The 27,177-nt window shown below is 46.0% G+C and overlaps 1 protein-coding gene across 40 annotated transcripts in view; it reads right to left on the bottom strand.

The window, feature by feature from the left end:
* Positions 1–27,177, bottom strand: part of CLASP2 (cytoplasmic linker associated protein 2) — a 277,113-nt gene that overhangs the window by 90,232 nt on the left and 159,704 nt on the right. For 18 of the 40 annotated variants that reach the window (XM_054019451.1, XM_054019452.1, XM_054019454.1 and 15 more), the window contains 4 exons: positions 22,881–22,904; positions 8,974–8,991; positions 6,815–6,916; positions 6,656–6,682 (listed from right to left, as the gene is read on the bottom strand). In XM_054019451.1, the coding sequence (XP_053875426.1) occupies positions 6,656–6,682; positions 6,815–6,916; positions 8,974–8,991; positions 22,881–22,904 (171 nt within the window). The remainder of the gene's footprint in view (positions 1–6,655; positions 6,683–6,814; positions 6,917–8,973; positions 8,992–22,880; positions 22,905–27,177) is intronic. The other 22 variants (XM_054019457.1, XM_054019464.1, XM_054019461.1 and 19 more) reach the window with 5 other exon arrangements.

Genomic DNA, 27,177 nt, shown 5'->3' with positions numbered 1-27,177 from the left:
AAGGTTCTTCGAGATGTGTGTTCCCTATCCGTATTCCACTGAGGGTTTTGCATGCGCACCATGTGTCAAAGTAGTATCCGTTGGTCTGTGCATGTGCCCTGGTTCACCTTATGGTTTCATCCAAGGTAATAAAGGGCAAGGGGGACCAACAGCATCTCCACTTCCTTTTCCACCACAAATCCAACAGATCCATAGCAGAGGGGAAGGAGGGTGGGAAGTGGAATACAGATAGGGACCACACATCTCTAAGAACCTCCAGTTACAGATAAGTAACCTCCTCTTCTTCTTTGAGTGATGGTCCCTATTGTACTCAACTGAGGGTGATTAATAATGAGTTGGAGGAGGGTGCAAGGATGGAGATGGAACTGTTGAGCAGAGGATTGCCATGCTGAAGAAGGCATCTGCTGTTAAGTCCTGTACCAAGGGATAGTGTGTAGCAAAGGTGTGCACTGAACTCCACATGGCCACTCCACAGATGTCCCTGGAGCGGCATGTCGTAGAGGGAGGCTGTGGTCAAAGCCTGAGCTCTCGTGGAATGATCCTGCATCCCAGTGGGCAGACGGAGACCAGAGAGTTGATAGCAAAGTGTAATGCAACCCAAAATCCACTTGGAGATTCTCTGGGTGGAGACTATCTGACCTTGAGTTTTTCTGCTATTGTCACCAACGGTCTGGGGGACTTCCTGATGAGGCTTGTCCTCTGTAGATAGAAGGCCAAGGCCCATCCGATGTCTAGGGAGTAGAGTCATCGTTCCTCTGCAAATGTGTGTGGCTTCAGGAAGAAAACAGGTAAGTGAATGGATTAATGTGAAACTGGGAGGTGACCATTGGTAGAAATTTGGGATGCAGGCATAGGGAGACTCATAATCATAAAAGGGGGTTCCACCATTTTAGACCCAAGTTCACCGACCCTTCTCGCAGAAGTGATAGCAACAAGAAAGGCGACTTTTAATTGAAAGGAGGAACATAGAGCATGATGCCAACAGTTCGAAGGATGGTTTTGTTACTACAAATAGAACTAGGTTAAGATCTCACTGGGGAGCAAAGGGTTTGATGGGAGGGAAGGTTCTGATGAGGCCCTTCCAGAACCAACAGTTAATGGGTGTGTAAAGACTGAGTGCGTTCCATTGGGGGGGTGGGGGGGGTGGAAGGCACTAATCGCCGCTAGGTGGACTCCTAAAGAGATGAGGCTGAGAGGATGTTTTGCTGCTGGAGAGGATGTTTTGCATGTCTGTGGAACAAGCCTGTTCTAGAGACGATGCCCATCCAAATACCATGCTCTGAGGTGCAGCACCTATGGATTGGGATCCAGCTGTTGTAGTGCACCAGCAGATCGTGAACAGTGGGGATGGGAACTGATGGACGGGTGATTGGGAAACTAGAATGGTCTGGGCCAGCAGGGGGCTATCAGAATGACTGTTGCTCTGTCTAGTCTGATCTTGTGGAATACTTGTGGTAGGAGCAATAGAGGAGGTGAGGTATAGTTATTTTGGTCTGACCAGGACAGTATGAGAGTATCGCGCTGAGAGTGGTGTCTGAGACCTCCCCAGAGTAATACATGTTGTATTTGCTGTTTATGTGAGAGGTGAAGAGGTCTCTGGTCAGCATCCCCCATCAGTTGAACGTGTAGTGAGTTATGCAGTCATGGAGTTCCCACTTGTGGTCAATTGCAAACTGCCTGATAATTGAGTCCGCAATCACGTTCCGTTTCCCTGGGAGAGAAGCTGCAGACAAGTGGGTGATGCACCAATTCCAGAGGCTGACTGCTTTTACACACAGAACGGTTGACCTTTGCCCCCGTTTGTCGATGTGGAAAACAGTGGTGGTGTTGTCCGACAGGATAAGAACATGACGGGCACAGGTGAACAGGAGAAAGGCTTTTCTTATATGCTTTCCTTACAGCCTGGACTTCCAGGATGTTAAAAGCAACAGAGGGTCCTGTGGCACCTTTAAGACTAACAGAAGTATTGGGAGCATAAGCTTTCGTGGGTAAGAACCTCACTTCTTCAGATGTTGATGTTCATCTTGGATTCCTGAGTAGTCCATGTTCCCTATGTCATGTGATCATCCATGTGTGCTCCCCAGTCTATGAGGGATGCATCGGTGATGATCGTCTTGTCCAGGAAGGAGGAGAACTGCTATTCAGACATGACGTGGGTCCATCCACCACTGGAGGGCTGAGAGTACCCTGGAGGGACTGGCAGCACGAGCTCCATGGCGTGATGGCTGGGCGAGAAAACAGTCTGAAGCCACATCTGGAGGCAGCAAAGATGGAGTTGAGTGAAGGCGGTGACATACGTACAAGAAGCCATGTGGCCAAGGAGTGACAAAAGTCCTGGCATGGACATAAGGATTGTTAGAGGAAGTTATGAGTTCTCTCAGTGTATGGAGCCTGTCCCTTGGTAGGTAGGCCTGTGCTATGACTGAGTTGATGGTGGCCCCTATAAAACCTGTGGATTGTGTGGGGTCCAAGGTTGATTTTTCAACACTGATACTGATCTCGAGGGACGAAAGAAGGCTGAACAACACGGATGTTGACGGCTTTGCGTCTGGACTGAGCAGCCAGGAGCCAGTTGTCGAGATATGGGAATACCAGGACTCCATGACGTCTGATGTAGGCCACCATGACTGCAAAAACCTTGAAGACGACACTGGGAGCAGTAGTTAGTCCGAAAGGGAGAACCCTGTTTTGGAAATGGAGCAGACGTGAACATGGGGAATCATCTGTGGGCTGCATGGATGTCTATGTGAGAGCGTGTTGCATATTGAGATCCCAACATGGCTTTTTCTAGTGATGGGAAATTGCTGCTAGTGTGACCATACGAAATTTGGGCTTGCGAATGAAGCAACTGAAAAGCTGGAAGTCTAGAATTAGTCTCCGTCTGCCTTTCTTCTCTGGTATCAGGAAGTAAATTGAATAGAATCCAGTCCCGTGATATTCCAAGGAAACACCATCTATCACTCCCCATTGTATTAAGGAGTTCACTTCTTGGGTGAGGATGCTGTCATGACGGTAGACCCTGAGGAGGGATCGGGGGGCTGTGGAGGAGGTAGCGTGATGAATTCAATCATACAGCCCTGGTGGATGATATTTAACACCCATGTGTCTGTTGTTATTGCACTCCAAGCTTGGAAAAAGAGTGCCTCTTAAGGAGTTAAGATGGGTGTATGGCAGTAGGCAAGATGGCTGACAGCTGTCAAGAATGTCTTAGAAATACCTTTTAGCTGGGGATTGCATCTGAAGGAGGAAGCCTGTGAAAGTGGTCCCGGAGGGTTGGATCTCTGTCCTTTGTCTCTTCTGTGGATGTGCATAAGGTCTCTGGTGGAAAAACTGGGAGGCTCTGTAGCATAGTGTGGGTGGCAGGTGCTGAAGCTTACATTTCGGAGCAGGCATAAAAATACCCAGTGAACATAGGGTAGTTTTGGAGGCTTTGAGAGTATGAAGGGAATCATCAGTCATTAAAAAGATGGGATTCATCAAAAGGGAAGTTTTCTATAGTGTTCTGTACCTGCCGAGGAAAAGCACAGGAGTGGAGCCACGATCCCCTCCGCATGACTATGCTTGCAGCCATAGTCCTGGAAGAAGTATCTGCCACATCCACCACTGATTGGTGCATTGTTCTTGCCACCAGCTTCCCTTCCTCTATGATCACCTGGAAATAAGCCCAGTCTTGCGGAGGACATTTTCAGCAAATTCCTCCAGTTTGCTATAATGCAGGAAAACATATTTGGCTAGTAATACCTGATAGTTCAAAATCCTGAATTGGAGACTGACCAAGGAAAAGACCTTACGACCCAAAAGGTCCAATTGCTTACCCTCTCTGATGGATGATGTGGAAGGTGCGTGTTGTTGCCTGGATTGTTCAGTTGCTTCCTGACCCACAAGTGGGTTCGGGGGGGGTGTGAGAAAAGAAACTAAGACCCCTTAGCTGGAACATATAATTGCTTTTCCCTTGGAGGTAGGTGTGCATGTGGCCGTTGTGTGCCATACCATCCTAGCTGGTTTAAGGACGTCATCATTGATGGGCAGTGCGACACTAGTTGGTGCAGATGAATGGAGGATATCCAGGAGTTTATGCTGTGTATCCCGGATTTCCTCCAAGGGGATGTGAAGCTCCCCCACTACTCCATGCAGGAGACCCTGGAATTAGCTAAAGGCAAAGGGGACGTTGAAGTCACTGCCTTGTCTGGGGAAGAGGAAGGGAATCTCTCCGGTTCCAGTGGCACTGTTGGAACTGGGCTAAAGGGCTTCTCTTCCAGGATTGGATCTGAGCTTCTACTCAATGGCCCCTTTAATGGGGAGACAGATGAAGTCACCTGGTCCGCAAGGGAGAGTTCTGAGAGGGATGTATTGGGACCATTGCCCACAATAAGGCAAATATACTCAATCTGGAGGGAGTTGAGGCGGATCCCCTTGCGTGGGGAACCAGTGGGTCCATGGTGGTTGCATCATATGGTATTGCACGATCCAGATGGCCTTCTAGAATACATGTACTGCTGAAAGGGATTGATGGTCCCTTTCCATCATCCAATTCTTCTGAAGATGAGAAGGTGGACTACAGTTCCTTTGGTGGTACCATCAGAGTCGGCAGAAGCGTGTAGACCACTGGAGCAGGAGGTGAGGGGTGGCATGTCATGAGGGGGAGAAAGAGTCTCCCAAGAGGTCGAGGATCACAACATGCGAGATAATCTCGGTTCCTCTAAAATTAAGATGACCTGGGGCTCGGGTGCTTTTCCCAGTCTTCCTGATGTTAGGGGTAAGTGGTGGTGGAGTAGTGGACTTCCCTGGACTGCACAGGTCCCACACTTTATGGGGTGCCAACGTTGACGGTACCTACAGTTTGGTACCTGGGACCACCAGATCCCCTTGCTTGTGGGACTTCTTTTCGTGTTTATGCACTTTAGAGTACGCTCCCTCTCCATGACTCAAACTCATGGAAGCAGTATCTCCTTTCTTTGTTTTCAAGGAAGACTTAACGCCATTCTTATGGGAATGCTTTCTTACCTCCAGACTAGTCCCCGGCACGAGGTCCACAGTGATGGTACCACCAGTGATGAATCCGGACTCAGTAGCAAGAGATGCATATCTAGCTGTTTCAGATCGATGTACTGGGGTGGGCTGGGGTGGATTTCCCTGGCCGGGGTCTAAGCGAGTCCTCATGGAGACTTTCATAAGGTGCTTCTGGAGGCAAAGGCCCCAACCTTTTCGAGTACAGCTGAGGAAAGACTGGCAAACATTGCACCGTGATGTAATGTGGGCTTCTCCCAAGCAGTAGAGGCAGCACTAGTGTTTGTCGCTGACTGAGAAGGAACACGGGCAGGAGGCACAAAATTTGAAGCTCAGAGTCTTAGGCATTGTACCCACGTGAGAGTACTGGGAAGAGCAGGAGGGAGGGTAGGAAAAACACCCCCACCCCCAACTATCTATCCTAATCACTAACATTACGATAAACTACGATAAAATAGCTATAAAACACTATAAATTGTAAAATTCTAAAACTATGTACAACCATGTTTTTAAAAGTGCCTCAAAGACAAAGACACTGAAAGTTCCGATCTGGACCAGGCGGTGATGAGAAGGAACTGAAGACACGGTTCCTCAGCCTCGCCTTTTATCACCTCAGATGAAATCATGTGGCAAACCAGGGCTCACGCATGGACCAGTGGACACTATTTTCAAATTCTCTAGCTCTGAATGCATGGTGTGCATGCGTAAACCCTCGGTGGAATACAACAGAGACCATCACTCGAAGAAGTTAAAGGTTTATAACTGTTAAAAAACAAACTGTCAACATCACATGTCAAAATATGCAAAGTAAATATCCTTAAATCAAACTCTAATAAATTCTCAAACATCATTTTTCTTATGGTGTCTGTCTGTAAGTTTTAATCATCATCAGTGGAAATATTTTTTCATTGGTTTATATGTGTACAGTGAAATAGATGTTTACTGATAAATATCTAATCCTTCCAAGCCTATACATATTGTTAATTTCAAACCTTAAGAATGCACTGTCATTTCAAAATTTTAAAAATCATTTAAAGTCTAGATAGCATAAATCACTTTTTAAACATTGTATATTTTAAATAACCACCACCAATAATTTTAGCTCCAAAATTAAACTATTTCTATTGCTGCTGAGGTAGAAAAAAGTCCCAGTGAAAAACCCTCAGTGAAGAATTTAAAAAGAAACATTAAATGCAAAACAAAAGGAAGGTTGGGGAGTAAAGATACTGGCGATATGTAAAAAACTAGAGTGCACCCAGGTGGCAATGGCAGTGTCTACTTTATAGTGAAAAGTAGAGGGGAAAACACAATTACTGAATTATACTTTTAGACTACTATTAACTAAAAAATAAGAGGATTTGGGTACTGAAGAACTAGGATTTTCAGGTCATCTATAAGTACACCACCCACTTTACCTAATTTCTGATATTACATTTTTAAGTATTCTAGCTAGTTAGTACAGAAGGTTTTGTTGTGGTTTTTTAAGACTACAAACTGGCTTTGGTGCCAGATTTAATTTCCTGTTATACAACCTATTTTAAGGGATGAACTAGCCCTAATTTTTCTCCGAAAAATATGACAACACAAATTATCAAAGATTTCAAAAGCATGCAAATACTACTGACCCAAAGCACCGAAAAAAAAATACCTTCATTTTTGTCTGGCGATGATGAACCTAAGGCACAGAACAACAACTCAGTATGCAGCTTATGTTTTTTATATTAGCTTTGACCATTGCCATTGGTCAATGAATGTATGCTAAGCATATGTCCTATCTTTTTATCAAGTATTACTGATAAATACATACGCTGAGATTGAGAGACCACTTTCGTTCGACTACGTCCTCTAGAATCTGTTTTTGAATTTCCAATTCCAACAGACGGTGTTGAAAGCTTTGTTCGTATACGACCTATAAAGTAAAAATGACATTAAGAAAATAATCTTCATCACGAATAGAGATGTCACAGTGTTAATGAATGTTTTATTACATTACTATAGTTGAAAACTGAAGATTTACATACTGGAAAACTCAATCATCCAAACCTCACTTGAAAAAAAAACCAACTCATAGTAGAAAATTAAATACTGCGATAGATTTAACTGCAAGTTAAGAAACACAAACACTTTTCTTTCTGACCCTAAGTACTTCAATAAAGAATTTATACACTATCAATTTTTAAAATTAAAACTAGCTTATCTTCATCAAAACCAAATTAGATAACTCTAGTTTTCTCAAGAAATACACTGATTTTATATTTTTAAATGTAAAGCTTATGAAGTAAGAGTCAAGGAAAATATTTTATAATTTAGGAGGAGAGAAGTACCTAATGTAACAAATATCATACTCTACTCATTACTACTTGAAGGCTGTAATTTTACTAACTTTCCTTTTTCATCCTCTAGGTAACAAAGCCAACCCTGGCTCTCTTTTGAACAGGCCACTGAGGATTCTTGCCAACAATTCTGAGCAGCACTGCTCCAGTTTTTAGAGACCTGCGATCTTCTCAGTACCTCAGGATACCACTATACTCATGCCTATGGATGTGGACACAAAAGTAATTCTTTATGCTTTATAGCAATTTCCATACAAGGTTCTCAAAGAACTTTGCAAAGACTAATGAATAAGTCTCAACATCCATGTGAGGTAGAGAAATACTACCCTTGTTTTACAAAAGGAAGTACTGAGACACAGAGATTTTAAGGATTTGTCTGAAATTACTCAGGAAGTCTATGGCAGAACCCAAATAGAATTCAGCTCTCTCAAGACTGCCAACCGATAAGATCATCTTTTGTGTGACAACATCTCTACTCCTCAATGTTTAGACAATACAAAGAAGGGAAGGTTCCAGCAGTATGAATGACAGTTAATAGGCAGATTACTCTTAAAAGTGAATAGCCAGAATTCTGCGTACAGGTCCTAAACCAACATGAGAGCCCCACACAAAAACAATACTTAGAACAGCGAGTTGGACACAATTTTGGAAGGTTGCAAGAGGAAACTGCTTGAGAAGTGACGCTCTAGCGCAACAATTAATTCAATTTAAGACTGCGTTAACTTTAACAATAAAAAAGTTTTGCAGACATATAGGGTCAATCCTTGACCCAGAAGAATTAGGCACACAGGCTCATTATATCTAGTTTCCAGCCCCTTTAGGCTTTCCACAGCAGGATTTCAAGACCAGCCAAGTTAATATTATTCATCCAAGTAGAAGGAACAGTCCACAGAAGAAAGTCTATGGGAAGAGAGCCAGGATAAAGGAGGTTATTCACTTAGCTACTAGAAAGCAATGTATTACCATTACTGGTTAAATTGATTGGGACAAACTCTACCCTCAGTCACCCCATGCATTGGCACTATTTTCCCCACTAATTGTAATGAGGTTTCAGGGCATGTAACTGTGTACAGAATCTGGCCCAGAGAGTTTAGGAATATAGTGCGCCACCAATTTGGTTGATGTTGAATTATCAATAAAGGCCTGATTTAATTTCCATTAAAGTAAAAAACAAAATCTGTTTGAATGTTATGAGGCAAGCATAGTGATTGATTCTCTGGTGCTAGCTTAGAAGGGTTTTAACAATACATTTTAAAATGTTCTTCCACGTTTCAAATAGATAATTAATAATAGCACCTGCTTCTTGAGTGTGTGAGCACATCTGATCAACAGAGGAGTTTTTCCTAATTAGTTTGTAATTTAAAAGATACAAACATAATACTCCTGTAATTTTATAATAAAATGTTAAGCAATGACATTTTTACTGCAAATGATTGCCTGAGAACTAAAATCATAATGCAAAAGAATTAACAAAAATACAACTTCAATAACCAAATATTAGATGCTTAAGCCAAATGGAATGACCTGCCCAACCACCAAAATGAGCTAATTCTACTTCTAGAACTTAGTTTTTATAAATGAAAACATGAAGATGAAGTATTTGCTATTCTAACAAAAGATTAATTTTTCTTACCATCTTCAGAAGCTGTTCCTAAACAGAAAAAAATAATAAAACAATGATATTCCAAACAGCACTATTCTTTGATTTAATTCCTTTTAATGAGAGACTACTTATATGAAATTAGAGTACCTTGACAAAATGTGTTTATTATGTAAGAATAGATCTTAACCTCTGCTCTCTTGCATTGCAACTCCATCATTAAACTACAGTGGAAAGCCAAAGGCTACATTGTGAGCTGATTGTAGAAATACATAATGCACTGCTGGACCCCAAACTTTCTTTGAAAAACCATGGAATATCAAAGAAAAATTGAAGTTTTAATCATACATATGAGTTTAAGACAGTTAAGTAGCATGTCAAGAATAGACTTTGCTACCAAGCTTACAACCCACAACCAACTGCTAAGGAAATTAGGTGACAGATGCACATTGTGCACATTTGCATATAGAATTCCAATACAAGCTCCAGGTTGAAGTAAACAATACAGACCCAGTGCATTAAACATTGGGCAGAGAGAAGCTGATAGAAAATGTTAGAAAGGAGGATTCATTCAAACAAAGTTCAAACTGATGGTCTAAAAGGGTGTACATTTTTTAAGGCAAGTCCTGCTTGGAAGAGGAAGCTGTGAGGAAAAAACGGTTACCTACCTTCTGTAACTGTTGTTCTTCGAGATGTGTTGTTCACGTCCATTATACATTAGGTGTGCGCACGCCGCGTGCACGGACGTCGGAAACTTTTTCCCTCAGCGGCTCCCGTCGGGCCGGCAGGGCTCCCTGCTCCCGCCAGAGCGGCGCCCCGCTCTAGGGTATATATATCCCTGCAGGCCTGACCCTCCCTCGGTTCCTTCTTGCCGGTGACTCCGACAGAGGGGAAGGAGGGGGGGAAATGTAATGGACGTGAACAACACATCTCGAAGAACAACAGTTACAGAAGGTAAGTAACCATTTTTTCTTCTTTGAGTGATTGTTCATGTTCATTACACATTAGGTGACTCACAAGCTTACCATTGGAGGAGGGTAGGAGTCAAGGAACAATCGATTGAAGCACAGCCCTGCCGACCACCGCGTCCTCCCTGGTCTGATGATGGATCGCGTAGTGGGCTGTGAACGTATGCACCGACGACCAGGTGGCTGCTTTAAAGATTTCCTGGAGGGGAACCTGTGCCAAGAAAGCCGCCGAGGATGTCTGGGCCCTAGTCGAGTGAGCCCGGATCTCCGCGGCTGGTACGTTGGCAAGCTCATAGCACGTGCGTATGCGAAGCACAATCCATGCTGACAAGCATTGCGTTGAGATAGGCAGGCCTCTCATTCGCTCCGCAATGGTAATAAACAGTTGAGTTGATTTGCGGAATGGCCTGGTCTGCTCTAGATAAAATGCTAGGGCCCTACGGACATCGAGGGTATGCAGGCTGCAGTGGCTTGGGTCCATATGGGGCTTAGGGAAGAACACCAGTAGACAAATGTCTTGGCCCATGTGAAAATGCGTGACCACCTTTGGAAGGAATTTAGGGTGTGGCCTCAGTTGCACCATATCCTTATGAAAAACTGTATAAGGAGGTTCCGAAGTGAGGGCTCTCAATTCCGATACCCTCCTGGCCGATGTGATGGCCACGAGAAACGCTACCTTCCATGAAAGGTGCATGAGGGAGCAAGAGGCTAGGGGTTCAAAGGGGGGCCCCATGAGTTTAGTTAGGACCAGGTTGAGATTCCACGCAGGGACCAGTGTGCGCGAATAGGGAAACACCCTTTCCAGTCCCTTGAGGAATCGGGCTACTGTGGGGTTGGAGAACACCGAAACTCCCAACTCCCCAGGATGAAACGCCAATATGGCAGCCAGATGCACTTTAATTGAGGCGGGGGCGAGCCCTTGACGTTTGAGGTCCAGCAAGTAGTCCAAAATTGACGGGACCGAGGCCCGCAGAGGCTGTATGTGATGAGGCTCACACCAGTGGGAGAACCTCCTCCATTTGGCAAGGTAGGTCGCTCTTGTGGAGGGCTTCCTACTACCAAGGAGAATTCGCTGGACCTGGTGAGAGCACCTTTGCTCCATATCGTTTAGCCAGAGAGATACCACGCCGTGAGATGTAGCGACGGTAGGTTCGGGTGGAGTAGGCGATCCCGGTCCTGTGTGATGAGGTCGCGATGGAGAGGGAGGGCAATCGGGGCGGATATGGACAATTCCAGCAGGGTCGTGAACCAATGCTGGTGTGGCCACGCCGGGACGATGAGGATAACTGCCGCCTTGTCCCTGTGGGTCTTGAGGAGGACCTTGTGGATGAGCGGGAATGGATACCTCAGGCTCCCACCCCACGGGATCACGAAGGCATCTGCCAACGAGCCCGGGCTAAGGTTCTGGTAAGAACAAAACTGAGGGCATTGGCTGTTGTCCTTGGTGGCAAAGAGATCCACCAGGGGAAACCCCCACCTCTGGAAGATTGAACGCAGGACGTCCCGTTTCAACGCCCATTCGTGCATGTGGTAGGACCGGCTGAGGCGGTCTGCTAACCCGTTTTGGACCCCTGGGAGATATGTTGTGATAAGGTGGACTGAATGGGCTATACAGAAGTCCCATAGGCGGAGCGCCTCGTGACGGAGGGGAGAGGATCGGGACCCGCCCTGCTTGTTTATGTAGAACATAGCGGTAGTGTTGTTCATCAGAACTGAAACGCTGTGGCCTTCTATGGTGGCGTGAAAGATCTGACAGGCGAGGCGAACCGCCCTTAGCTCCTTCAAATTGATGTGAAGCAACTTTTCTTCCCTGGACCACAAGTCCTGGGTCCGCAGGTCCCCCAGGTCCAATGCATCTGTTACTAACGTCAGAGTGGGTTGTGGGGCAGCGAAGAGGACCCCCTCGCAATCCTGCTGCTGATCAAGCCACCAGCGGAGGGAGTTCAACACCCGAGCCGGGATTGTCACCACCAGGTCTAAAGGGTCTCTGTTGGGGCAATATGTTTGGGCTAGCCACAACTGCAATGGCCTGAGTCTTAGGCAGGCATGTCTGACTACATGTGTGCAGGCCGCCATGTGCCCCAAGAGTTGCATGCAGCACCTGGCCGTAGTCGTGGGAAATTGTTGGATGGAGCCTACGACCCTTTGAATGGCCAAGAACCGTGACACTGGAAGACTTGCCCGCGCTGCCACTGAGTCCAGGACTGCTCCTATGAAGTCCAGTCTCTGCGTGGGGATCAGTGAGGACTTGGGCACGTTGACCAGTAGGCCGAGCTTACAGAACACCTGTAGAGCCAGCGTCACGTGGGAGCGGACCTCGGCCTCCGATCTGCCCACGAGGAGCCAGTCGTCCAAGTACGGGTACACGCGCATCCTTCTCTTCCGAAGAAAAGCTACCACCACGGACATGCATTTTGTGAACACTCGTGGCGCCATTGACCAGAAATTTGTTTAGTCCGCGTAGGTCCAAAATGGACGGAGGCCCCCTTTTGCTTTGGGAATCAGGAAATACCTGGAGTAGAATCCTTTCCCCCTTAGGTCCGGGGGGACCTCTTCCACTGCTCCTACAGTGAGGAGGGTCCGCACCTCCTCCATGAGGAGTTGCTCGTGAGAGGGGTCCCTGAAGAGGGACGGGGAAGGGGGATGGGAGGGAGGGGGCGAGGAGAACTGAAGGGTATAGCCCGCCTCCACCATGCGCAGGACCCAGCGGTCCGATGTTATATGTGACCAAGCACGGTAAAAACAGGACAGGCGGTCCCTGAAACATAGAGGTGGATCCGGAATAGAGTGTGGTACGCTGTCCTCGATCGCAGCTTCAAAACCCTGGTTTATTTCCTGGCTGCGGCATGTCTTGGCCATGATTTTGGCCCTGGTTAGGCGTATTGTTACGTCTCCGCCTGTTATCCCTGCCACGGCTGCGGTACGGCTCTTGTCGAGGACGAGGGTGGCACTGCCTCTGTGGTGGTTGGGGCTTGAAGGGTTTCCTCTGTGTCACTGGGGTATGCATTCCCAACGACTTGAGGGTCGCTCGAGAGTCTTTGAGTCTATGTAGTCTGGCATCCATCTGGTCCGAAAACAAGCCTGACCCCTCGAACGGAAGGTCTTGGAGGGTGTTTTGCACCTCTGGTGGAAGGCTGGAAGCCTGTAACCGTGCCGAGCGTCTCATTACTACCTGACGCGATTGTCCTCGCAGCTGCGTCCGGTGGGTCAAGGGAGGCCTGTAGGGAGGTTTTGGCTACTGCCTTCCCTTCGTCCACTAGAGCCGTAAACTCGGGTGGTGAGTCCTGAGGCAGGGATTCCTTAAACTTGGAGACTGATGCCCAAGAATTAAAGTTGTGTCTGTTCAGAATCGCTTGATGATTAGCGATCCTCAACTGGAGGCCCCCGGACGAGTAGACCTTTCTCCCAAATAAGTCCAAGTGTTTCGCCTCCTTGGCCTTGGGGGCCAGGGCTTGCTGGCCATGACGCTCTCGTTCGTTGACCGCAGAGACGACCAGCGAACAGGGAGTTGGGTGAGAGAAGAAGAAGTCAAACCCTTTAGATGGGGCGAAGTATTTCCTCTCCACGCCTTTCGCAGTTGGTGCACTGGAGGCCGGTGTTTGCCATACTGTTTTGTAGTTGGACTGGACCGTTTTTATGATCGGGAGCATGATCCTGAAGGGGCCGGGCTTAAGATGTCGACCATGGGGTCCTCCTGCTCTACCGTCTCCTCCTCCTGCAAGCCCAGATTGAGGGCTACACGGCAGAGCAGGTCCTGGTGCGCCCGATGATCAATCGGAGGAGGGCCAGACACTGTTGTGCCTGCCATGGCTTCGTCTGGTGAGGAGGAAGATGTCAGGGCCTTTTGCACATCTTCATCTTCCTGCAACTCCTCACCGATTGGGCGCTCCTCTGGGGCCCATCCCATGACGTGGGTCTGAGACGGTGCCGGGCTCGGTGCCGAGTCTGCTCCTTCTCGCTCTGGTGGTCTGGAGACCGTGGCCTCCTTGCGAGAGGGCGGGCGCCACTGCAGAGAGCGGGACCGGTGTCCCGAGGGCCCAGATCTTGAGGTCCTGGACGGGGGGCCTTGCTGGTGGTAGGCCCAAGGGGTCCAGAATAGCCATTGGCCTGGCTGGCCCCATTGAGGATGCCAAGCGGCTTCGTGATCCCTACTGGCCTGTGCCCTGTGGGAATATCCTCCGTACCGGCCCGAGTCTGCCTCCGAAACCACGGACGGTGATCTGGAAGGCCACGGCGGTGCCATGGGAAGGTGCCGGTCTGGGGTTGGAGAGTAGTGCCTCCGTGACTGGGACCTGGAGTAGCGTCTTGCCGATCTGGACCTGTATCGGTACCGGTGATCACGGGATCAGGAACGACTACGGGTGGTCGGTCTCGGGGATCGTGTAACTGACACGTCCCGGTGCCTACTCGAGTAGGGCTGCTAGGTCGGTGCTGGCCGCTTATTGAGGCCCGATGGCTGTGGAGCTCTCTGCGCAGAGGGAAGCCGGGAGTCCACCGAGGCAGAGCTCGACCGGGACCGGCGCCGGCGCCGTGAACAGTGCCGAGATGGCGACCATGATGGGCGCACCATTGCCGGCTTGCCTCTGGATGGCAGTCTCGGTGGAACGTCTTTAGTTTGGATGGGGCCCTCAGCGGACAATTCAATGAGGTCCTTTGCTGCCTCAAATGCGTCCGGGGTGGAGGGCTGTTCTAAAAGCTCCTCCAGCCCTTCCTCCTCACTCGATGCGCCTATCCCGGGGCTCGACGGGCCTTTCGGCGCCAGAGCCACTGACACCGGGACCTGTGTCGGGGCCGCAACGGCCTTAGGCGCACTTGAGGTCTTCGTGGGCGCTGCCCTCTTATGCGTGGAGCGTCCTCGGGCCTTGGGTTGGCCCTTCGATTTTGTCGGTGAAGACGACCGGTGCTGGAGGTGTTCTTGCTGATTCGGTGCTGTGGGCTTAGGGTGTCCCGCTGGCACCGGATCATGGACCGAAGCCGGGGCACTCTGCACCGAGGCTGACGGTGCCATCGAAGTGGAGGGCTGTAACGTCGTCTCCATGAGCAGCTGCTTAAGGCGAAAGTCTCCCTCTTTCTTAGTCCTGGGCTTGACAGCCTTACAGATCTTGCAGCGCTCTTTTTGGTGTGCTTCCCCCAGGCAACGGAGACACGAGTCATGTGGATCGCTTAATGGCATAGGCTTATGGCACGTGGCACAAGCCTTGAAGCCTTGGGCGTGCGGCATGCCCCGCCGGCCAGGGCCGGTGCCGGGGTTGATCAAACACCTAATACAAGAAGTTTGAGTATTTCTAAAGAACTGTTAATTGCTAAGCTTAACACTAACTACTCAAGAACTGATAACTGTAAAGATAACACTAACGACTATGCTAAGGGACACTCTCAGATGAGAGACAGAGTTGTTCCAATGCCACCATGGACGGTAAGAAGGAACTGAGGGAGGGTTGGGCCTGCACGGATATATATACCCTAGAGCGGGGCACTGTTCTGGCGGGAGCGGGGAGCCCTGCCGGCCCGACGGGAGCCGCTGAGGGAAAAAGTTTCCGACGTCCGTGCACGCGGCGCACACCCACCTAATGTGTAATGGACGTGAACAATCACTCGAAGAAGAAAACAAAGTTACTGAAAATGGGTCACAGTTGGAGTGTGTATGACAGTTTAATGAGGCAAAGTATACACATACATGACAGTTATGACAAAATCTGAGGTAAAACACACATCAGTGCCCTGAAAAGCAAAGAATGGGTGAATATATTCAGGAAGTGACAGGATTTGTAAAATATTCCCACTACTGATTGGTAATTTTTTTCTAATCCAATGTTGTTTCTGAATTCTGAGCTGACCGTAGTAATCAAAAAAGCCATTCAGCATCTTCACCTCATCTAGAGGTTGTGGGAGGTTAGACTCCTGTAAACTTTGCTAGGACTATGCACACTTTTGCCTCTTCTAGACTGAGCTACATTTACAGCAGGATCACCACTGAAGCCTCAGACGCTCCAGCTAGTGCAGTCTGCAACACTCCTATCTTTTAAAGTGCCACCCTATCCTAATAATGACTTTTTAAAAATCGCGTTGTGAGAGTGTCTCTCAGTTTTCCAAATCAAGTTTGCCCAGCTTGCATATAAAATATATTTTTTTAAACTGCCAGTGCTGCAAATTCATTCTGGACTCTTATCAAGTTGCATTTATTCTATCTTGCACATCATCACAAGTAACAGAAGTCCTGACGAACAAATTATGTCGTCAGCAATTTCTGCATTGTCCCATTCTCTTCCAGACACCTTTGAAAATCCACTGAAGACCACAGGATTGCACATGTCTACCTGAGAGCAGAACTTGGCCTGCAGAGCCCATATTACTTGTGATGATACACAAAATGGGGGAAAAAAGCAAAACAAAACAAAAAACAGCTTGACCGCAAGAGTTCAAGATGAATTTGGGATGATGCTAATTATAAAAGTGATATGCAACCTCATCAAATTTTTATTTGGAAATCAGAGAAAAGAATACAGAACCGTATAATGCTGTTCGATAGGGCAGACCAATACCTTATGGAATTTGGGCTGCTATAAGCAGAAAGTGACAGTTACTTACCTGTAACTGGAGTTCAAGAGGGTTCTGCATATTTCCAATTACCACCTTGTGGCAGCAGCCTTTTTTTGCTATATCAGCTAGAGTGCTCTCGCATTCCCCCTCCACTTGGTGACCCAAAACACTGAGGGCAAGGCTATAAATGGGACAGAGCACCCTTTGCTCCTTAGTTCCTTCTACCATACAGCCAGAGAACATAATTACAAGAACTCTGAAAGAGGGTGGGAACTGTGAATATGCAGTGCCATCTCAAAGAACTCCAGTGACAGGTAAATAACCTTCATTTCTTCTTTGAGTGGCTCCACATATTCCAACTTATAGGATAGATTGATAAACAGTGCTGATACCAACCTGGAGATGGGAACAGAGTCCTAGTTGAATAAAGACTGAAGTATCACCTTGCCAAACCCAGCATGCGCTCTAGAAACTAAATTCACAGGACAATGCTTGGTGAAGGTGTGTACAAATATCTGGGTGGCAGCTCTGAAGAGCTCAGCAACTGGCACCAGCCTCAGAAAAGCAAAGGAAGTAGCCACAGCTCTAGTAGAATGTGATCTGATTGAAGCAGGCATAGGAACTCTCACTAGCATATAACTCAAAGATACAGAAGCTTGATCCACTGTGAAATAGTCTGGGAAGAACCCGTAATGCCTCATATTATTCTTGGCATATGAGAAGAACAGTCTAGAAGTTTTAAATGTGGAAATCAGCTACCACCTTATGTAAAAACTAAGGATCATGTCTAAAGACTATCTTTTCCTTCTGATACTCAGTAAAAGGTGGATCAGCCATGAGTGCATTCAATTCACTCCCTCTACTGGCTGATGTAATGGCAACAATTAAAGCAGTTTTCAGGAATAAATGATGCAATGAGCACTTTAGCTGTGGGCTCAAACAGGTATTTCATCAAAGTGGTGAAGACCAAACTGAGGTCCCAAGAAGGGACACGATTTTTAGCAGAAGGATATGCATTTGACAAACCTTTCCTGAAGCAAGAACAAACAGCAATCTATCATCAACTCGAATATGATATGTGGAGATGGAAACCAAAGAAACCTTTATCGATGAATTAGATAGGATCAAGGTTCTTCTGCATCCATGCCTGAAACATAGGCCATTTTGGACAGTCAGATTCTAGTGGACTGTATCCTGGATTTAACCAGCACAGACGAAGAACACGACTGCTCAGGTGCAGACAGAATCGAAGTCCAATCACTCATGCCATCAGATGAAGGGTCTGCAGGTCTGGGTGAAAAATCCTGCTCCCCTTCTTGCGCAGAAGATCTGGAGACAGACTTCGCCAGACAGCTGAAGGTCTGTGAACCACTGCAGATGTGGCCAAGCCAGGGCAATGAGAATTATTCCTTGCTCTGTCCAGATTTATCTTCCTTGCCACATTTTGTATCAAGGGAAAAGGAGGGATGGCATACATCAAAACCCTCCCTCAGTGCAGAAGAAAAGCGCCCAAGACAGACAGACTATCCCTAGAACAGAAAAGATGACACTTTTTCTGCTGAATCTTGTCGCGAACAAGTCCACAATTGGTTGATGCCATCTGGAAAAAAGGGTCTGAACTAACAGGTCCGTCAGGGAGGCATTCCTGCTGAGGCAATATGCAATTACAGTCAGGCCTCGATTTACACGGTATTTTCTTTGCACAGTTTCAGTTATGCACGGTCAAGTAATTATACACAGTAGGGATTCACTTTTACATGGTGAAGCGCTGTCGCCAAGATGCACAAATCAGGGGCATAGTCAGGACCCTACACTTGAGGTGGGTGGGCAATGATGGGAGTGGGGGAGGAAAGGCAGGAGGAATGGGGCGCCTCCCCTTACTCTCTCTAGCTGGCCTCATGGGGGGCCACAGAAAGGCTGGACAGGGGCTCCAGGTGCGGGGTCGAGGTGCAGGGGCTTGCACACTCCGCCCACCTGGCACTCCTACTGGGGAGCGGGGTTGGGAGCTTGCTCCGCTCTGCCTGCCCAGCGCTCCAGCTGGGGAGCAGGGTCGGAGGACTTACCCCGCTCCACCCACCTGGCCTTCCAGCCAGGGAGCAGGCAAGCCTCCGTGCCCTAACCCTGCTCCCCGGCAGGAACACCGGGGGTGGAGGGGGAAGAGGCGGAGCAGGGCAAGCTCCCAACCCCGCACCCCATCTGCAGCACTGGGAGGAGCAGGGCGAGCCCTGGACCCCGCTCCCCAGCTGAAGCACCGTGCAGGTAGGAGGAGTAGGGTGAGTCCACGACCCCACTCTCTCACAGGAGCGCCAGGCAATTGAGCAGAGCGGTGCAAGCCCCTGTGCTCCAACCTGCCCCAGGTGCATGCCTGGGTGGTCTCTTCCCAGAGTGTCCATGGCCCCCCGCACAGCCGGCTGGAGGGGCTGAGTGGAGGCGGCCCCGATCCTTTTTGCTTCCCCTCCCCCATCCCATCATTGCCCACCCGCCTGAAGTCAGGGTGCATCTCACTGCTCCACACTCCCCAGCCTCCCCAGATGAACCCTCAGAGTTCTGACTTCAACAACATGATGATAATGCTGATACTGTATCAAGTTCATCCTCACCATGAATAAAGGTTAGTACCTGTACTGTAGTAAGTTTGAATTTCATTAAATGTTTTTAATAAAACCTGTAGTCTAGTGAGGTTATAATGTTCTGGGGCATCATGAGCAATGTGCAATATCATCTGCATAGATGAATTTATGGGATTATGTGACCAGAATGTCGCTGGTATAGAGACTGAACAGTGCAGGTGCTAAAACAGATCCTTGTGGGAGGCCATTGTTCAATCTCTGTGATTTGCTAGCAGATTCACCAACATGTACAGTGAATCTTCTATTACCCGGCATCTTGACAATGAGAGTATTGTTCATTATCATTAGCTTTCCCATGCCAACTTCAGAGACCTTTGAGCCATACAGTATCATATGCAGAAGAAAGGTCAATTGATGCTGCCGCTGTTTCTAATTTTAACTGATAGATTTCACAGATTCTATGTAGCTGGTTAAGACCAGTACCTGGCCCAGTTTCTTCAGGAATTCTGGATATATTCTGTCCATTCCTACTGCTTTCCTGGGATTAGTGTTGGAGACCCTCGTCCGTTTCATCTACTGTTAATGGGCAGAAAGGGGTGAATACAACTGGCACTACTTTACTGAGCAGTAAAGTTGTTTGTGGACTTGCTGCCTTATGTTTTTATTCATTGGCACACAGGTGCTGGCAATCAACTATGCAGCAATGGCACCTGCACTTACTTGAGGTGGTTTGCACGCTGATGGAGCTACCCTGCCTAATCTCGCAAATTCATAACTGGAGATGAAGGTGAGGATCCAGGAACTGAAGGCACATGCCTCCCCTCTTGTGTGCCATGCACTTCAAAGCCAGATCCGAGACATGCTCCAGAGGTAGAGGGTGGACTAGGGCCATTACCGTGGCGGAACTCTTCGGAACTAAGGAAGTACTTGGAGTCAAGACAGGAGCAAGGTCTGCTATGACACCGAATCCAATGGTTCACATGGGCTAATCTCCTTCACTGCTGTGACTGGGGATGGGGCTGATCTCCACTTAGGAACCATAGCAGTGTTATCTGAAACAAGCATAACCAAGAACTCTGATGCATGGGAACTGGCACTGCTAACATTGGCAGTCTTGCTCCTATGCTGCTTTTTCCTCGGTGCCACAGCATCTCAGGCTGATGGTCCTTGTTCACAGGTACCACTCATGTCCATCTTCCAGAATCTGGAAGATATAGTTGGAGCCAATTCTGCAGCTGTGGGGGCCCAGTCAGAGTTAGACTATTGTAAAGCATGAAATACTGCACTGGTGAGGGTGCAGACTGGTCCTTGACATTTTCTCTATAAGTGAGGTGGAGGGATGTGATCACACAGGCCTTGATTTAGACATGTATGTCCTTGGAGGTTTGAAGGGGAGAGACACAGGAACCAAGTCCAGCCCCAACAGAGGATGTGGCTTTTTGGAACCCTGCAGAGTGCTGGAGCCACCAGCGACCACCAGCACAGAGGTTTGTAGTCCCTGGAAGCAAAGTCTAATCTTAAGAAGGTCTAACCTTGAAGGCCTCCTTAAAGCAGTAGTTGGAAACGAATCTCCCCATCCTGGAGGGCTCTGGGGGAGAGGGTCTGGCAAATCAAACACCCAGATGGCGAGTGGTCTTCACATAGACGCTTCAGGGACATATCATCTGATACCAGGAAAATGGCTGGACAGGAAGCGCATCTCTTAAATCAGGTTCCTTTGGCTTCCTCGATTCCACCATTCCTCAGAACTGGGGAAGTACTCGAACTGTTAATAGCTAACTGAAAGCTAACACTAACTAACTTTGAAGAGAAAACTCTTGGCTTCAAGGAACTGGAGGGTTCACATCCGTCCTGGCATGCGATTGGAAAGAACAGAGGTGAGAAGGGCACTCCAACCCCTTTATAGCCTCCACCTTACTGCATCAGGATACCAACTGGAGGGGTGAAAGAGCACTCTAGCTCAGGAGTGACCAACCTGTGGCTCCGGAGCCACATGCGGCTCTTCAGAAGTTAATATGCGGCTCCTTGTATAGGCACCGACTCCGGGGCTGGAGCTACAGGCACCAACTTTCCAATGTGCCAGGGGATGCTCATTGCTCAAACCCTGGCTTTGCCCACACTCCACCCCTTCCTGCCCCCTCCCCTGAGCCTACTATTCCCTCACTCCTCCCCGCCCCGAGTCCCCTGCACACCACAAAACAGCTGATCAGGAGGTGTGATGAGGGAGGGGGAGGCGCTGATTGGTGGAGCTGCCGGTGGGCAGAAGGCACTGGGAGCCAGGGGGTGAGCTGATGGGGGGGGCTGCTGGCGTATTACTTTGGCTCTTTGGCAATGTACATTGGTAAATTCTGGCTCAGGTTGGTCATCCCTGCTCTAGCTGATACTCCTGCAAGTGGATTCTACTGCAAGGCAACACAAATGGGTGCAACACCCATAAATGGGAATATGCAAAGAAACTTGAAAAACATCACTTGTACTCCATGATCTTTACTGGCTTACCATTAGCTGCAAAGTGAATGCACCATGCTGGTTATCCATAATTCTTCAAATGATTTGGGATTCTGGTATTTTAAAAATCTCTTCTCCTGTGTGCCACCTAACTGCATTTTCAATGGAGACCTTGGTTCTGGAATTCAAACCCTCTTGAGGTCTGCTAAACTCTGATGGCCTTTACAATGTGATTCAGAATGAGTGTGCATTTAATATGATTATTTGCTCATCTGACTCAATGGATAAAAAGATAGGGATGATGGTAGGGAATGGTGCCTGCTTTGTTGACAGTAGCTATTGTTCTTCATTTTTCTAAACACTAGGATATAGTTACAATACATGTGACAAAAGTTTATATAGATTTCAGCATCTTTCAAGCCAACATGGCCAATGCTAATATCCTTGGGCAAATATCAAACTCAGCTATTATGGCAAGGCAGGAAGCAGATGAAGCACTAGTTATAGCTACTTATTGGAAGCATCTAGCTGTAGCATAGTAACAACTGCTAGAGGAATGCTGCTTCTCAGAAGGCCTTTTCAATTATGACAGGAGATATAGCTGACAACTAGCTAAAGATTGTTTAATATACAGATAGAACAAATAAATACTAAAATGCTATTTGAGGGAAAGTCTATAAATCTTTAAAACATTCTGTTAAATATGCTGGAGGTTATGTAATCCATGAATGAAGGCCTACTCAGCAATAATTATCTTTAAAAATAATTAAATTGATGAAAGTTGACAGTGTCTTGTTAAACGTCTCCTAATTTGACTATTTTAAAATCTAGGTTCTTACAAGAGCACTCTTTACATAATGCATCTGATTTTTAAAAGATCTAAAATATTTTACAATAATTTTCTGTTCCCTTATTGATGTTTATAAAGGTCTTCTCCGCAAAAAAGAAACTGACTGACAATACAGGAGAAATTATGAAACCCCAGAACCTCTGAAACACAAAGGTACCGCCAAATACAAAAACTTTTCACAGTAGCATATACAAAACTTTCAAGATTAAGTTTTCAAGTTGATGGTACCCTAGCTGGTAAAGTCAGTGTCTAAATAAAGAAGGACAAAAGCTTCTATTCATAATATGATTGGTCATTATGGAAATAATATTCGATTAAAGATAAACAAAGTTTCTTTTAAAGCTGGATACCTGACATCCATAACATCAAGATATATTGACAAATACAGTTATTTGAAAGACAACCACTTTAAGTCTAAAATTAGTGTACAGAGGGGTTAATGAAGACATTTTACATACTGATCAATAAAGGTATGTAGTACAAACATGAAGTACTTTACATGAAATGTAATTTCAAAAGAGGTTTTAATAAGATTAGAAGAGGGCAGACAAAACAAGTTCTTACCATCCATCTTGTCAGAAGTATCCTCTTTGTTGAAAGAGCAAGCAAAGAAACAGGGAAAACTTAGTGTGTTAGAATAAAGACATTCATAACAGAGTCATAAAACATTCATTAAAGAAACTATATTAATAGTAAATACTGAAGACATTTGTAGATCTAATTCATTTGTGTAAACTTTAGAAAAGTTAGTGGTTCCCAACCTAATATAAGATAGGGTACAAGACCCCCCACCCCCACCCAACCAAAAAAAAAAAGACGTGGAACCTATTTGCATTATCTAGATTTGAGCAAACCCTGGAAGCAAAGGTTATGAACTTTTTCAGGATACATGAATTGCTTGGTGCTCAACAGTCAATAAGAATTCAAATTTAGATACATTTATAGTGTTACTGAACCACTATGACCCAACTTCTGAAATTCTACCACTTAACTTGAAGCCTCAAAGGGGGAGGCAGTAGAAATTTAAGAAAAACAAACAGGACAGCACAATAAAGGCAGAAAAAAAGGAAGGGCGACTAGTATGTATAGCTTAAGCAATTCAAGATTTTTCTAGTCATTTGGCATGGAGTGTGTATTGCAAGAAAAGGAGTACACAGATTTTGAGTATAATATAAGCAAAATAAAGGCTGAGTACCACTACAGTACTTACTAGTGCAGTGTTTCTCAAATGCAGCCGCCGTGGCCACATGCGGCCACCAGGGGTTTTTCCTGCAGTCACAACAGCCTCTTGTGCAGAGGTAGGGGAGGGACAAAGCAGTGGCCCCTCCCTGCAGCGCTCAAGGGTGGGCTTCAGCCCCCGCCCCCCCCCCCCCCACAGTTCAGCCAGAGGCTTGGGCAACAGGCTATAATCCCCCCTCACCCAGTGGCAGCCGCAGGACTCTGCAGGCCTCCTAAGGTGGGCTTCAGCGCCCCCTTCCCCCCAACTTCAGGGCTTTGGGTTTCAGTCTCCCCACAGTAGCAGGGCTCTGCCTGTGGGCTCAGGGCTTCAGCCCACCGCCGACTCCAGCCATGGGGCTCTAGCTCTGGGCTTTTACAGGGCCCAGCCTTACCAGGCGCTGTGGTCCAGAGGCAAGAAGTGGGATGAGCCCAGGGTCTGAGACCATGGAAGGGAGCTCAAGGCAATGGGGGGAAGCAGTGGGGGCCAGGGGCACCAAAATATAACTGTAATATAATTATTTTTACTATTGAGTCTACAAAAAACCCTACAATCAATCAATTACAATGATTTTGGACACGTAAATATGCATATTTATTTGTTTTTCCTAAAAGTAATTAAGTATTTTAGGAAAAAAATTGTCAGAGCAGCCACCAACCAGAGTTGGTGGCTGCACTCTGAGGCTGCCAAAAAATTTGTTGTGAGAACCCCTGTACTAGTGAGATATGTATAATCCGCTGAATGTTGCTTATAAGGATGCTAGTAATTTCAGGCCTCAAAACAGAACTAACCTTAAAATGACTAAAGTCTGGCAGAGAATGTCTTCCTGATTCAATAGCTACAAAACCAAATATAAGTTCTAATGCAGTAACAGCACAGGGGAGATGCTTTTTCATCAATAACAAACAAGCAATGACAGGTAGAGGTAAGTAGAGACCTGTGTGCCCCGATAAGTTGGTCCTGATTTCTACAGCTACTTTAAATTTTTTAAAAGGTTTATAATTAAATATGAACACGAACAACACTATGAGTACAGTGGCCTTGGTATTTATTTTGATATTAAACTCTCCAAAACTGGAAGCAGGATAAGCACATTTGTAGGACATTTCTGGTAAGATGCTCAGCACTGAAATAATTAACAATTTTGCCCATTTAAACAGTCATTTTAGGTTTCAACAACCCCATTGAGATGAAAGGGGCAAAAGGGACAGTTTACTCAGTACTGTTTCATTCTGCCAGCACATTCTGGCATGCTATGTTGCTTCAGTTTACACTCAGTTCATATTTTCAAGGGTATCTTCTTAACTAAGAGTACTAGATTATTTATTTTTAAGAGCTGAGCGTCTGGAGCACCTTTCTGCAAAGTAGATTCTATGGTGAATCCACAGCCAACAAATATATGGGTCCCAGACCACACATCTTTAGCAGGGGCAGGCACATACCACCCACTGTTGCAGTAGTTTACATAAGTTTTAGAATTCTGAATCTTGAGAAATTCTTATCAGTCATGCTGCAAGCACAGACCCAGAAATGGTAATTTCTTGAAAAACATTTTATTTTAAGAGGTGATTGTAAAAAAAAGCAGAATGAAATAAAATTAAAACATAAAAAGTAGACAGTATTATCTTAATATTTTACAGAAGCACAGAAAAGGGCTCAAGAGGTTATCAAATCCATCCTCTGCACTGAGGAAGGCCTAAGTAAACCTAGACCATCCCTGACCAACCTGTTCTTAAAAACCTCCAAAGGCAGGGCTTCCACAACTACCCTTGGAAACCTAATTCCAGGGTGTAACTTCCTTATACAGTACATCTACACAGCAACTAAACCCCCAGGGCTGGACCTTGCTATCTGACTCAGGCTCATGGGTCTCAGGTTGTGGAGCTATTTAATTGCTGTGTGGATGGTCGGGTTGGGTGGACCCTGTGGTGTGGGAGGGTCCCAGAGCTCTTAAGTGTAGTACTCTGCACTTGTCTTTATTGAATTTCATCTTGCTGATTTTAGGCCAGTTCTCTAATTTATCAAAGTTATTTTGAATTCTAAATCCTTCCTTCAAAGTGCTTGCAACCCCTCCCAGCCTCGTGTCACCTGCAAATTTTATAAGCACACACTCCACTACATTATCGTGGTCATTAATGAAAATATTGAATAGGACCAGATCCAGGACTATCCCTGTGGGACACCACTAGATACGCCCTCTCCAATTTCACTGAGAGCCACTCAGAAAATGGTTTATCAACCAACCTGTGCACCCACCTCCATTTAGACACATTTCCCTAATTTGCTTATGAGAACATTATGTGGGACTGTATCAAAAGCCTTACTAAAAAATCAAGATCTTGTCTACTGCTTCCTGCCTATCTGCTATACCAGTAACCCTGTCAAACAAGGAAATTACATTGACAAATCCATTTACTGAAGGATTCCTTTTAGTTTTCAGGTCATTAAAGAGCTCCTGATGGAGCCATACTGGACTCTCACTATTCTTTCTACCTGTCCTTCACATTGGTATAGTTGGCAGTTATGCATTTAATACTGTCTCTATGAGAAGTTGCCAGCTATTTTGAACACAGGTCTTACAGTATTTACAAGGAACCCACATGTGACAGAAGGAAAATAAAAATATGTATAACTGTAATTATATGCTGAGAACAGTAAAGAAAAAATATTTTGCAGTATGTGATACATTTTTCTTACTCTCCCCATATCCCTTCTTTCCTTCACAATTCTAATACTGTTTCAGTTTATAAACACTATATTTTTTAAAAGTACAAAGATACCATAATAAACTCAAATACCTCAGTCTATTAGTGCTATTATGATACTATGCAGATTCAGATAGACCATAAATAAGAATGTGATACCACAGATAAAAATAAAAATATGTAGAATTTTAAATTATATTTCTTGTGTGAGTTTTCTTATTAATTGAATCTATTGTTTGGCACTACCAGAACACAAAGAAAGGGCCGAAACAATCTTTTTACAATTATTTTTTGATTATAAGAACTCTTTCTAATTTGCATTATTAGACAACACTACACTAATCATTCAGAGAAAGAGAATAGTACAAAATAATAGCTATTCCATTTGGACTAATGTACACTCATTCTGTTTTACCTTTAACCCCCCAGACCAATGTCACAAACAGTATTATCGGAATTCTTCCATCAAACATACATCTCAATGTTCATTTTTTCCATTTTAATCTAAGGTGATGTGACAGAATGTACCCGTGTCCACACCCTACACATCATTGTAATAATCTTTGTACAATGTATGCCTTGTGAAGTATCATTTGAAAACTCAATTTGCTGGTCATTATTGTCCAGATGAAATGTTTGTGGCAACACTGCATGGGAAGTTATAAGATTCCACCGTGTGGTGTTATTAACACGTTCCAAACTGAGGTTGGCAAACAGGTCTGTCTCAAACAAAGGAACGTGTGCTTTACTTAATTTTCATTTAAGCAGTAAACAGAGCCATCAAGCAGGAAGTGAAACAAAGGAAATTGAAACCCTTCCCCATAGCCTTTTGCCTCCTGATACCCAGCGGGAAATGTTTTTCAAAAGGGGAAGAGCAGCTACAAAAAGGAGGGACAAACACCCCAACGCACCCTTCTTTTTCTCCCTGCCCATCACATTC

This window comes from Malaclemys terrapin, chromosome 2 (assembly GCF_027887155.1).
Source record: "Malaclemys terrapin pileata isolate rMalTer1 chromosome 2, rMalTer1.hap1, whole genome shotgun sequence".
NCBI classification, from domain to species: Eukaryota; Metazoa; Chordata; order Testudines; family Emydidae; genus Malaclemys; species Malaclemys terrapin.
This window is presented reverse-complemented; position numbering and strand designations above follow the sequence as displayed.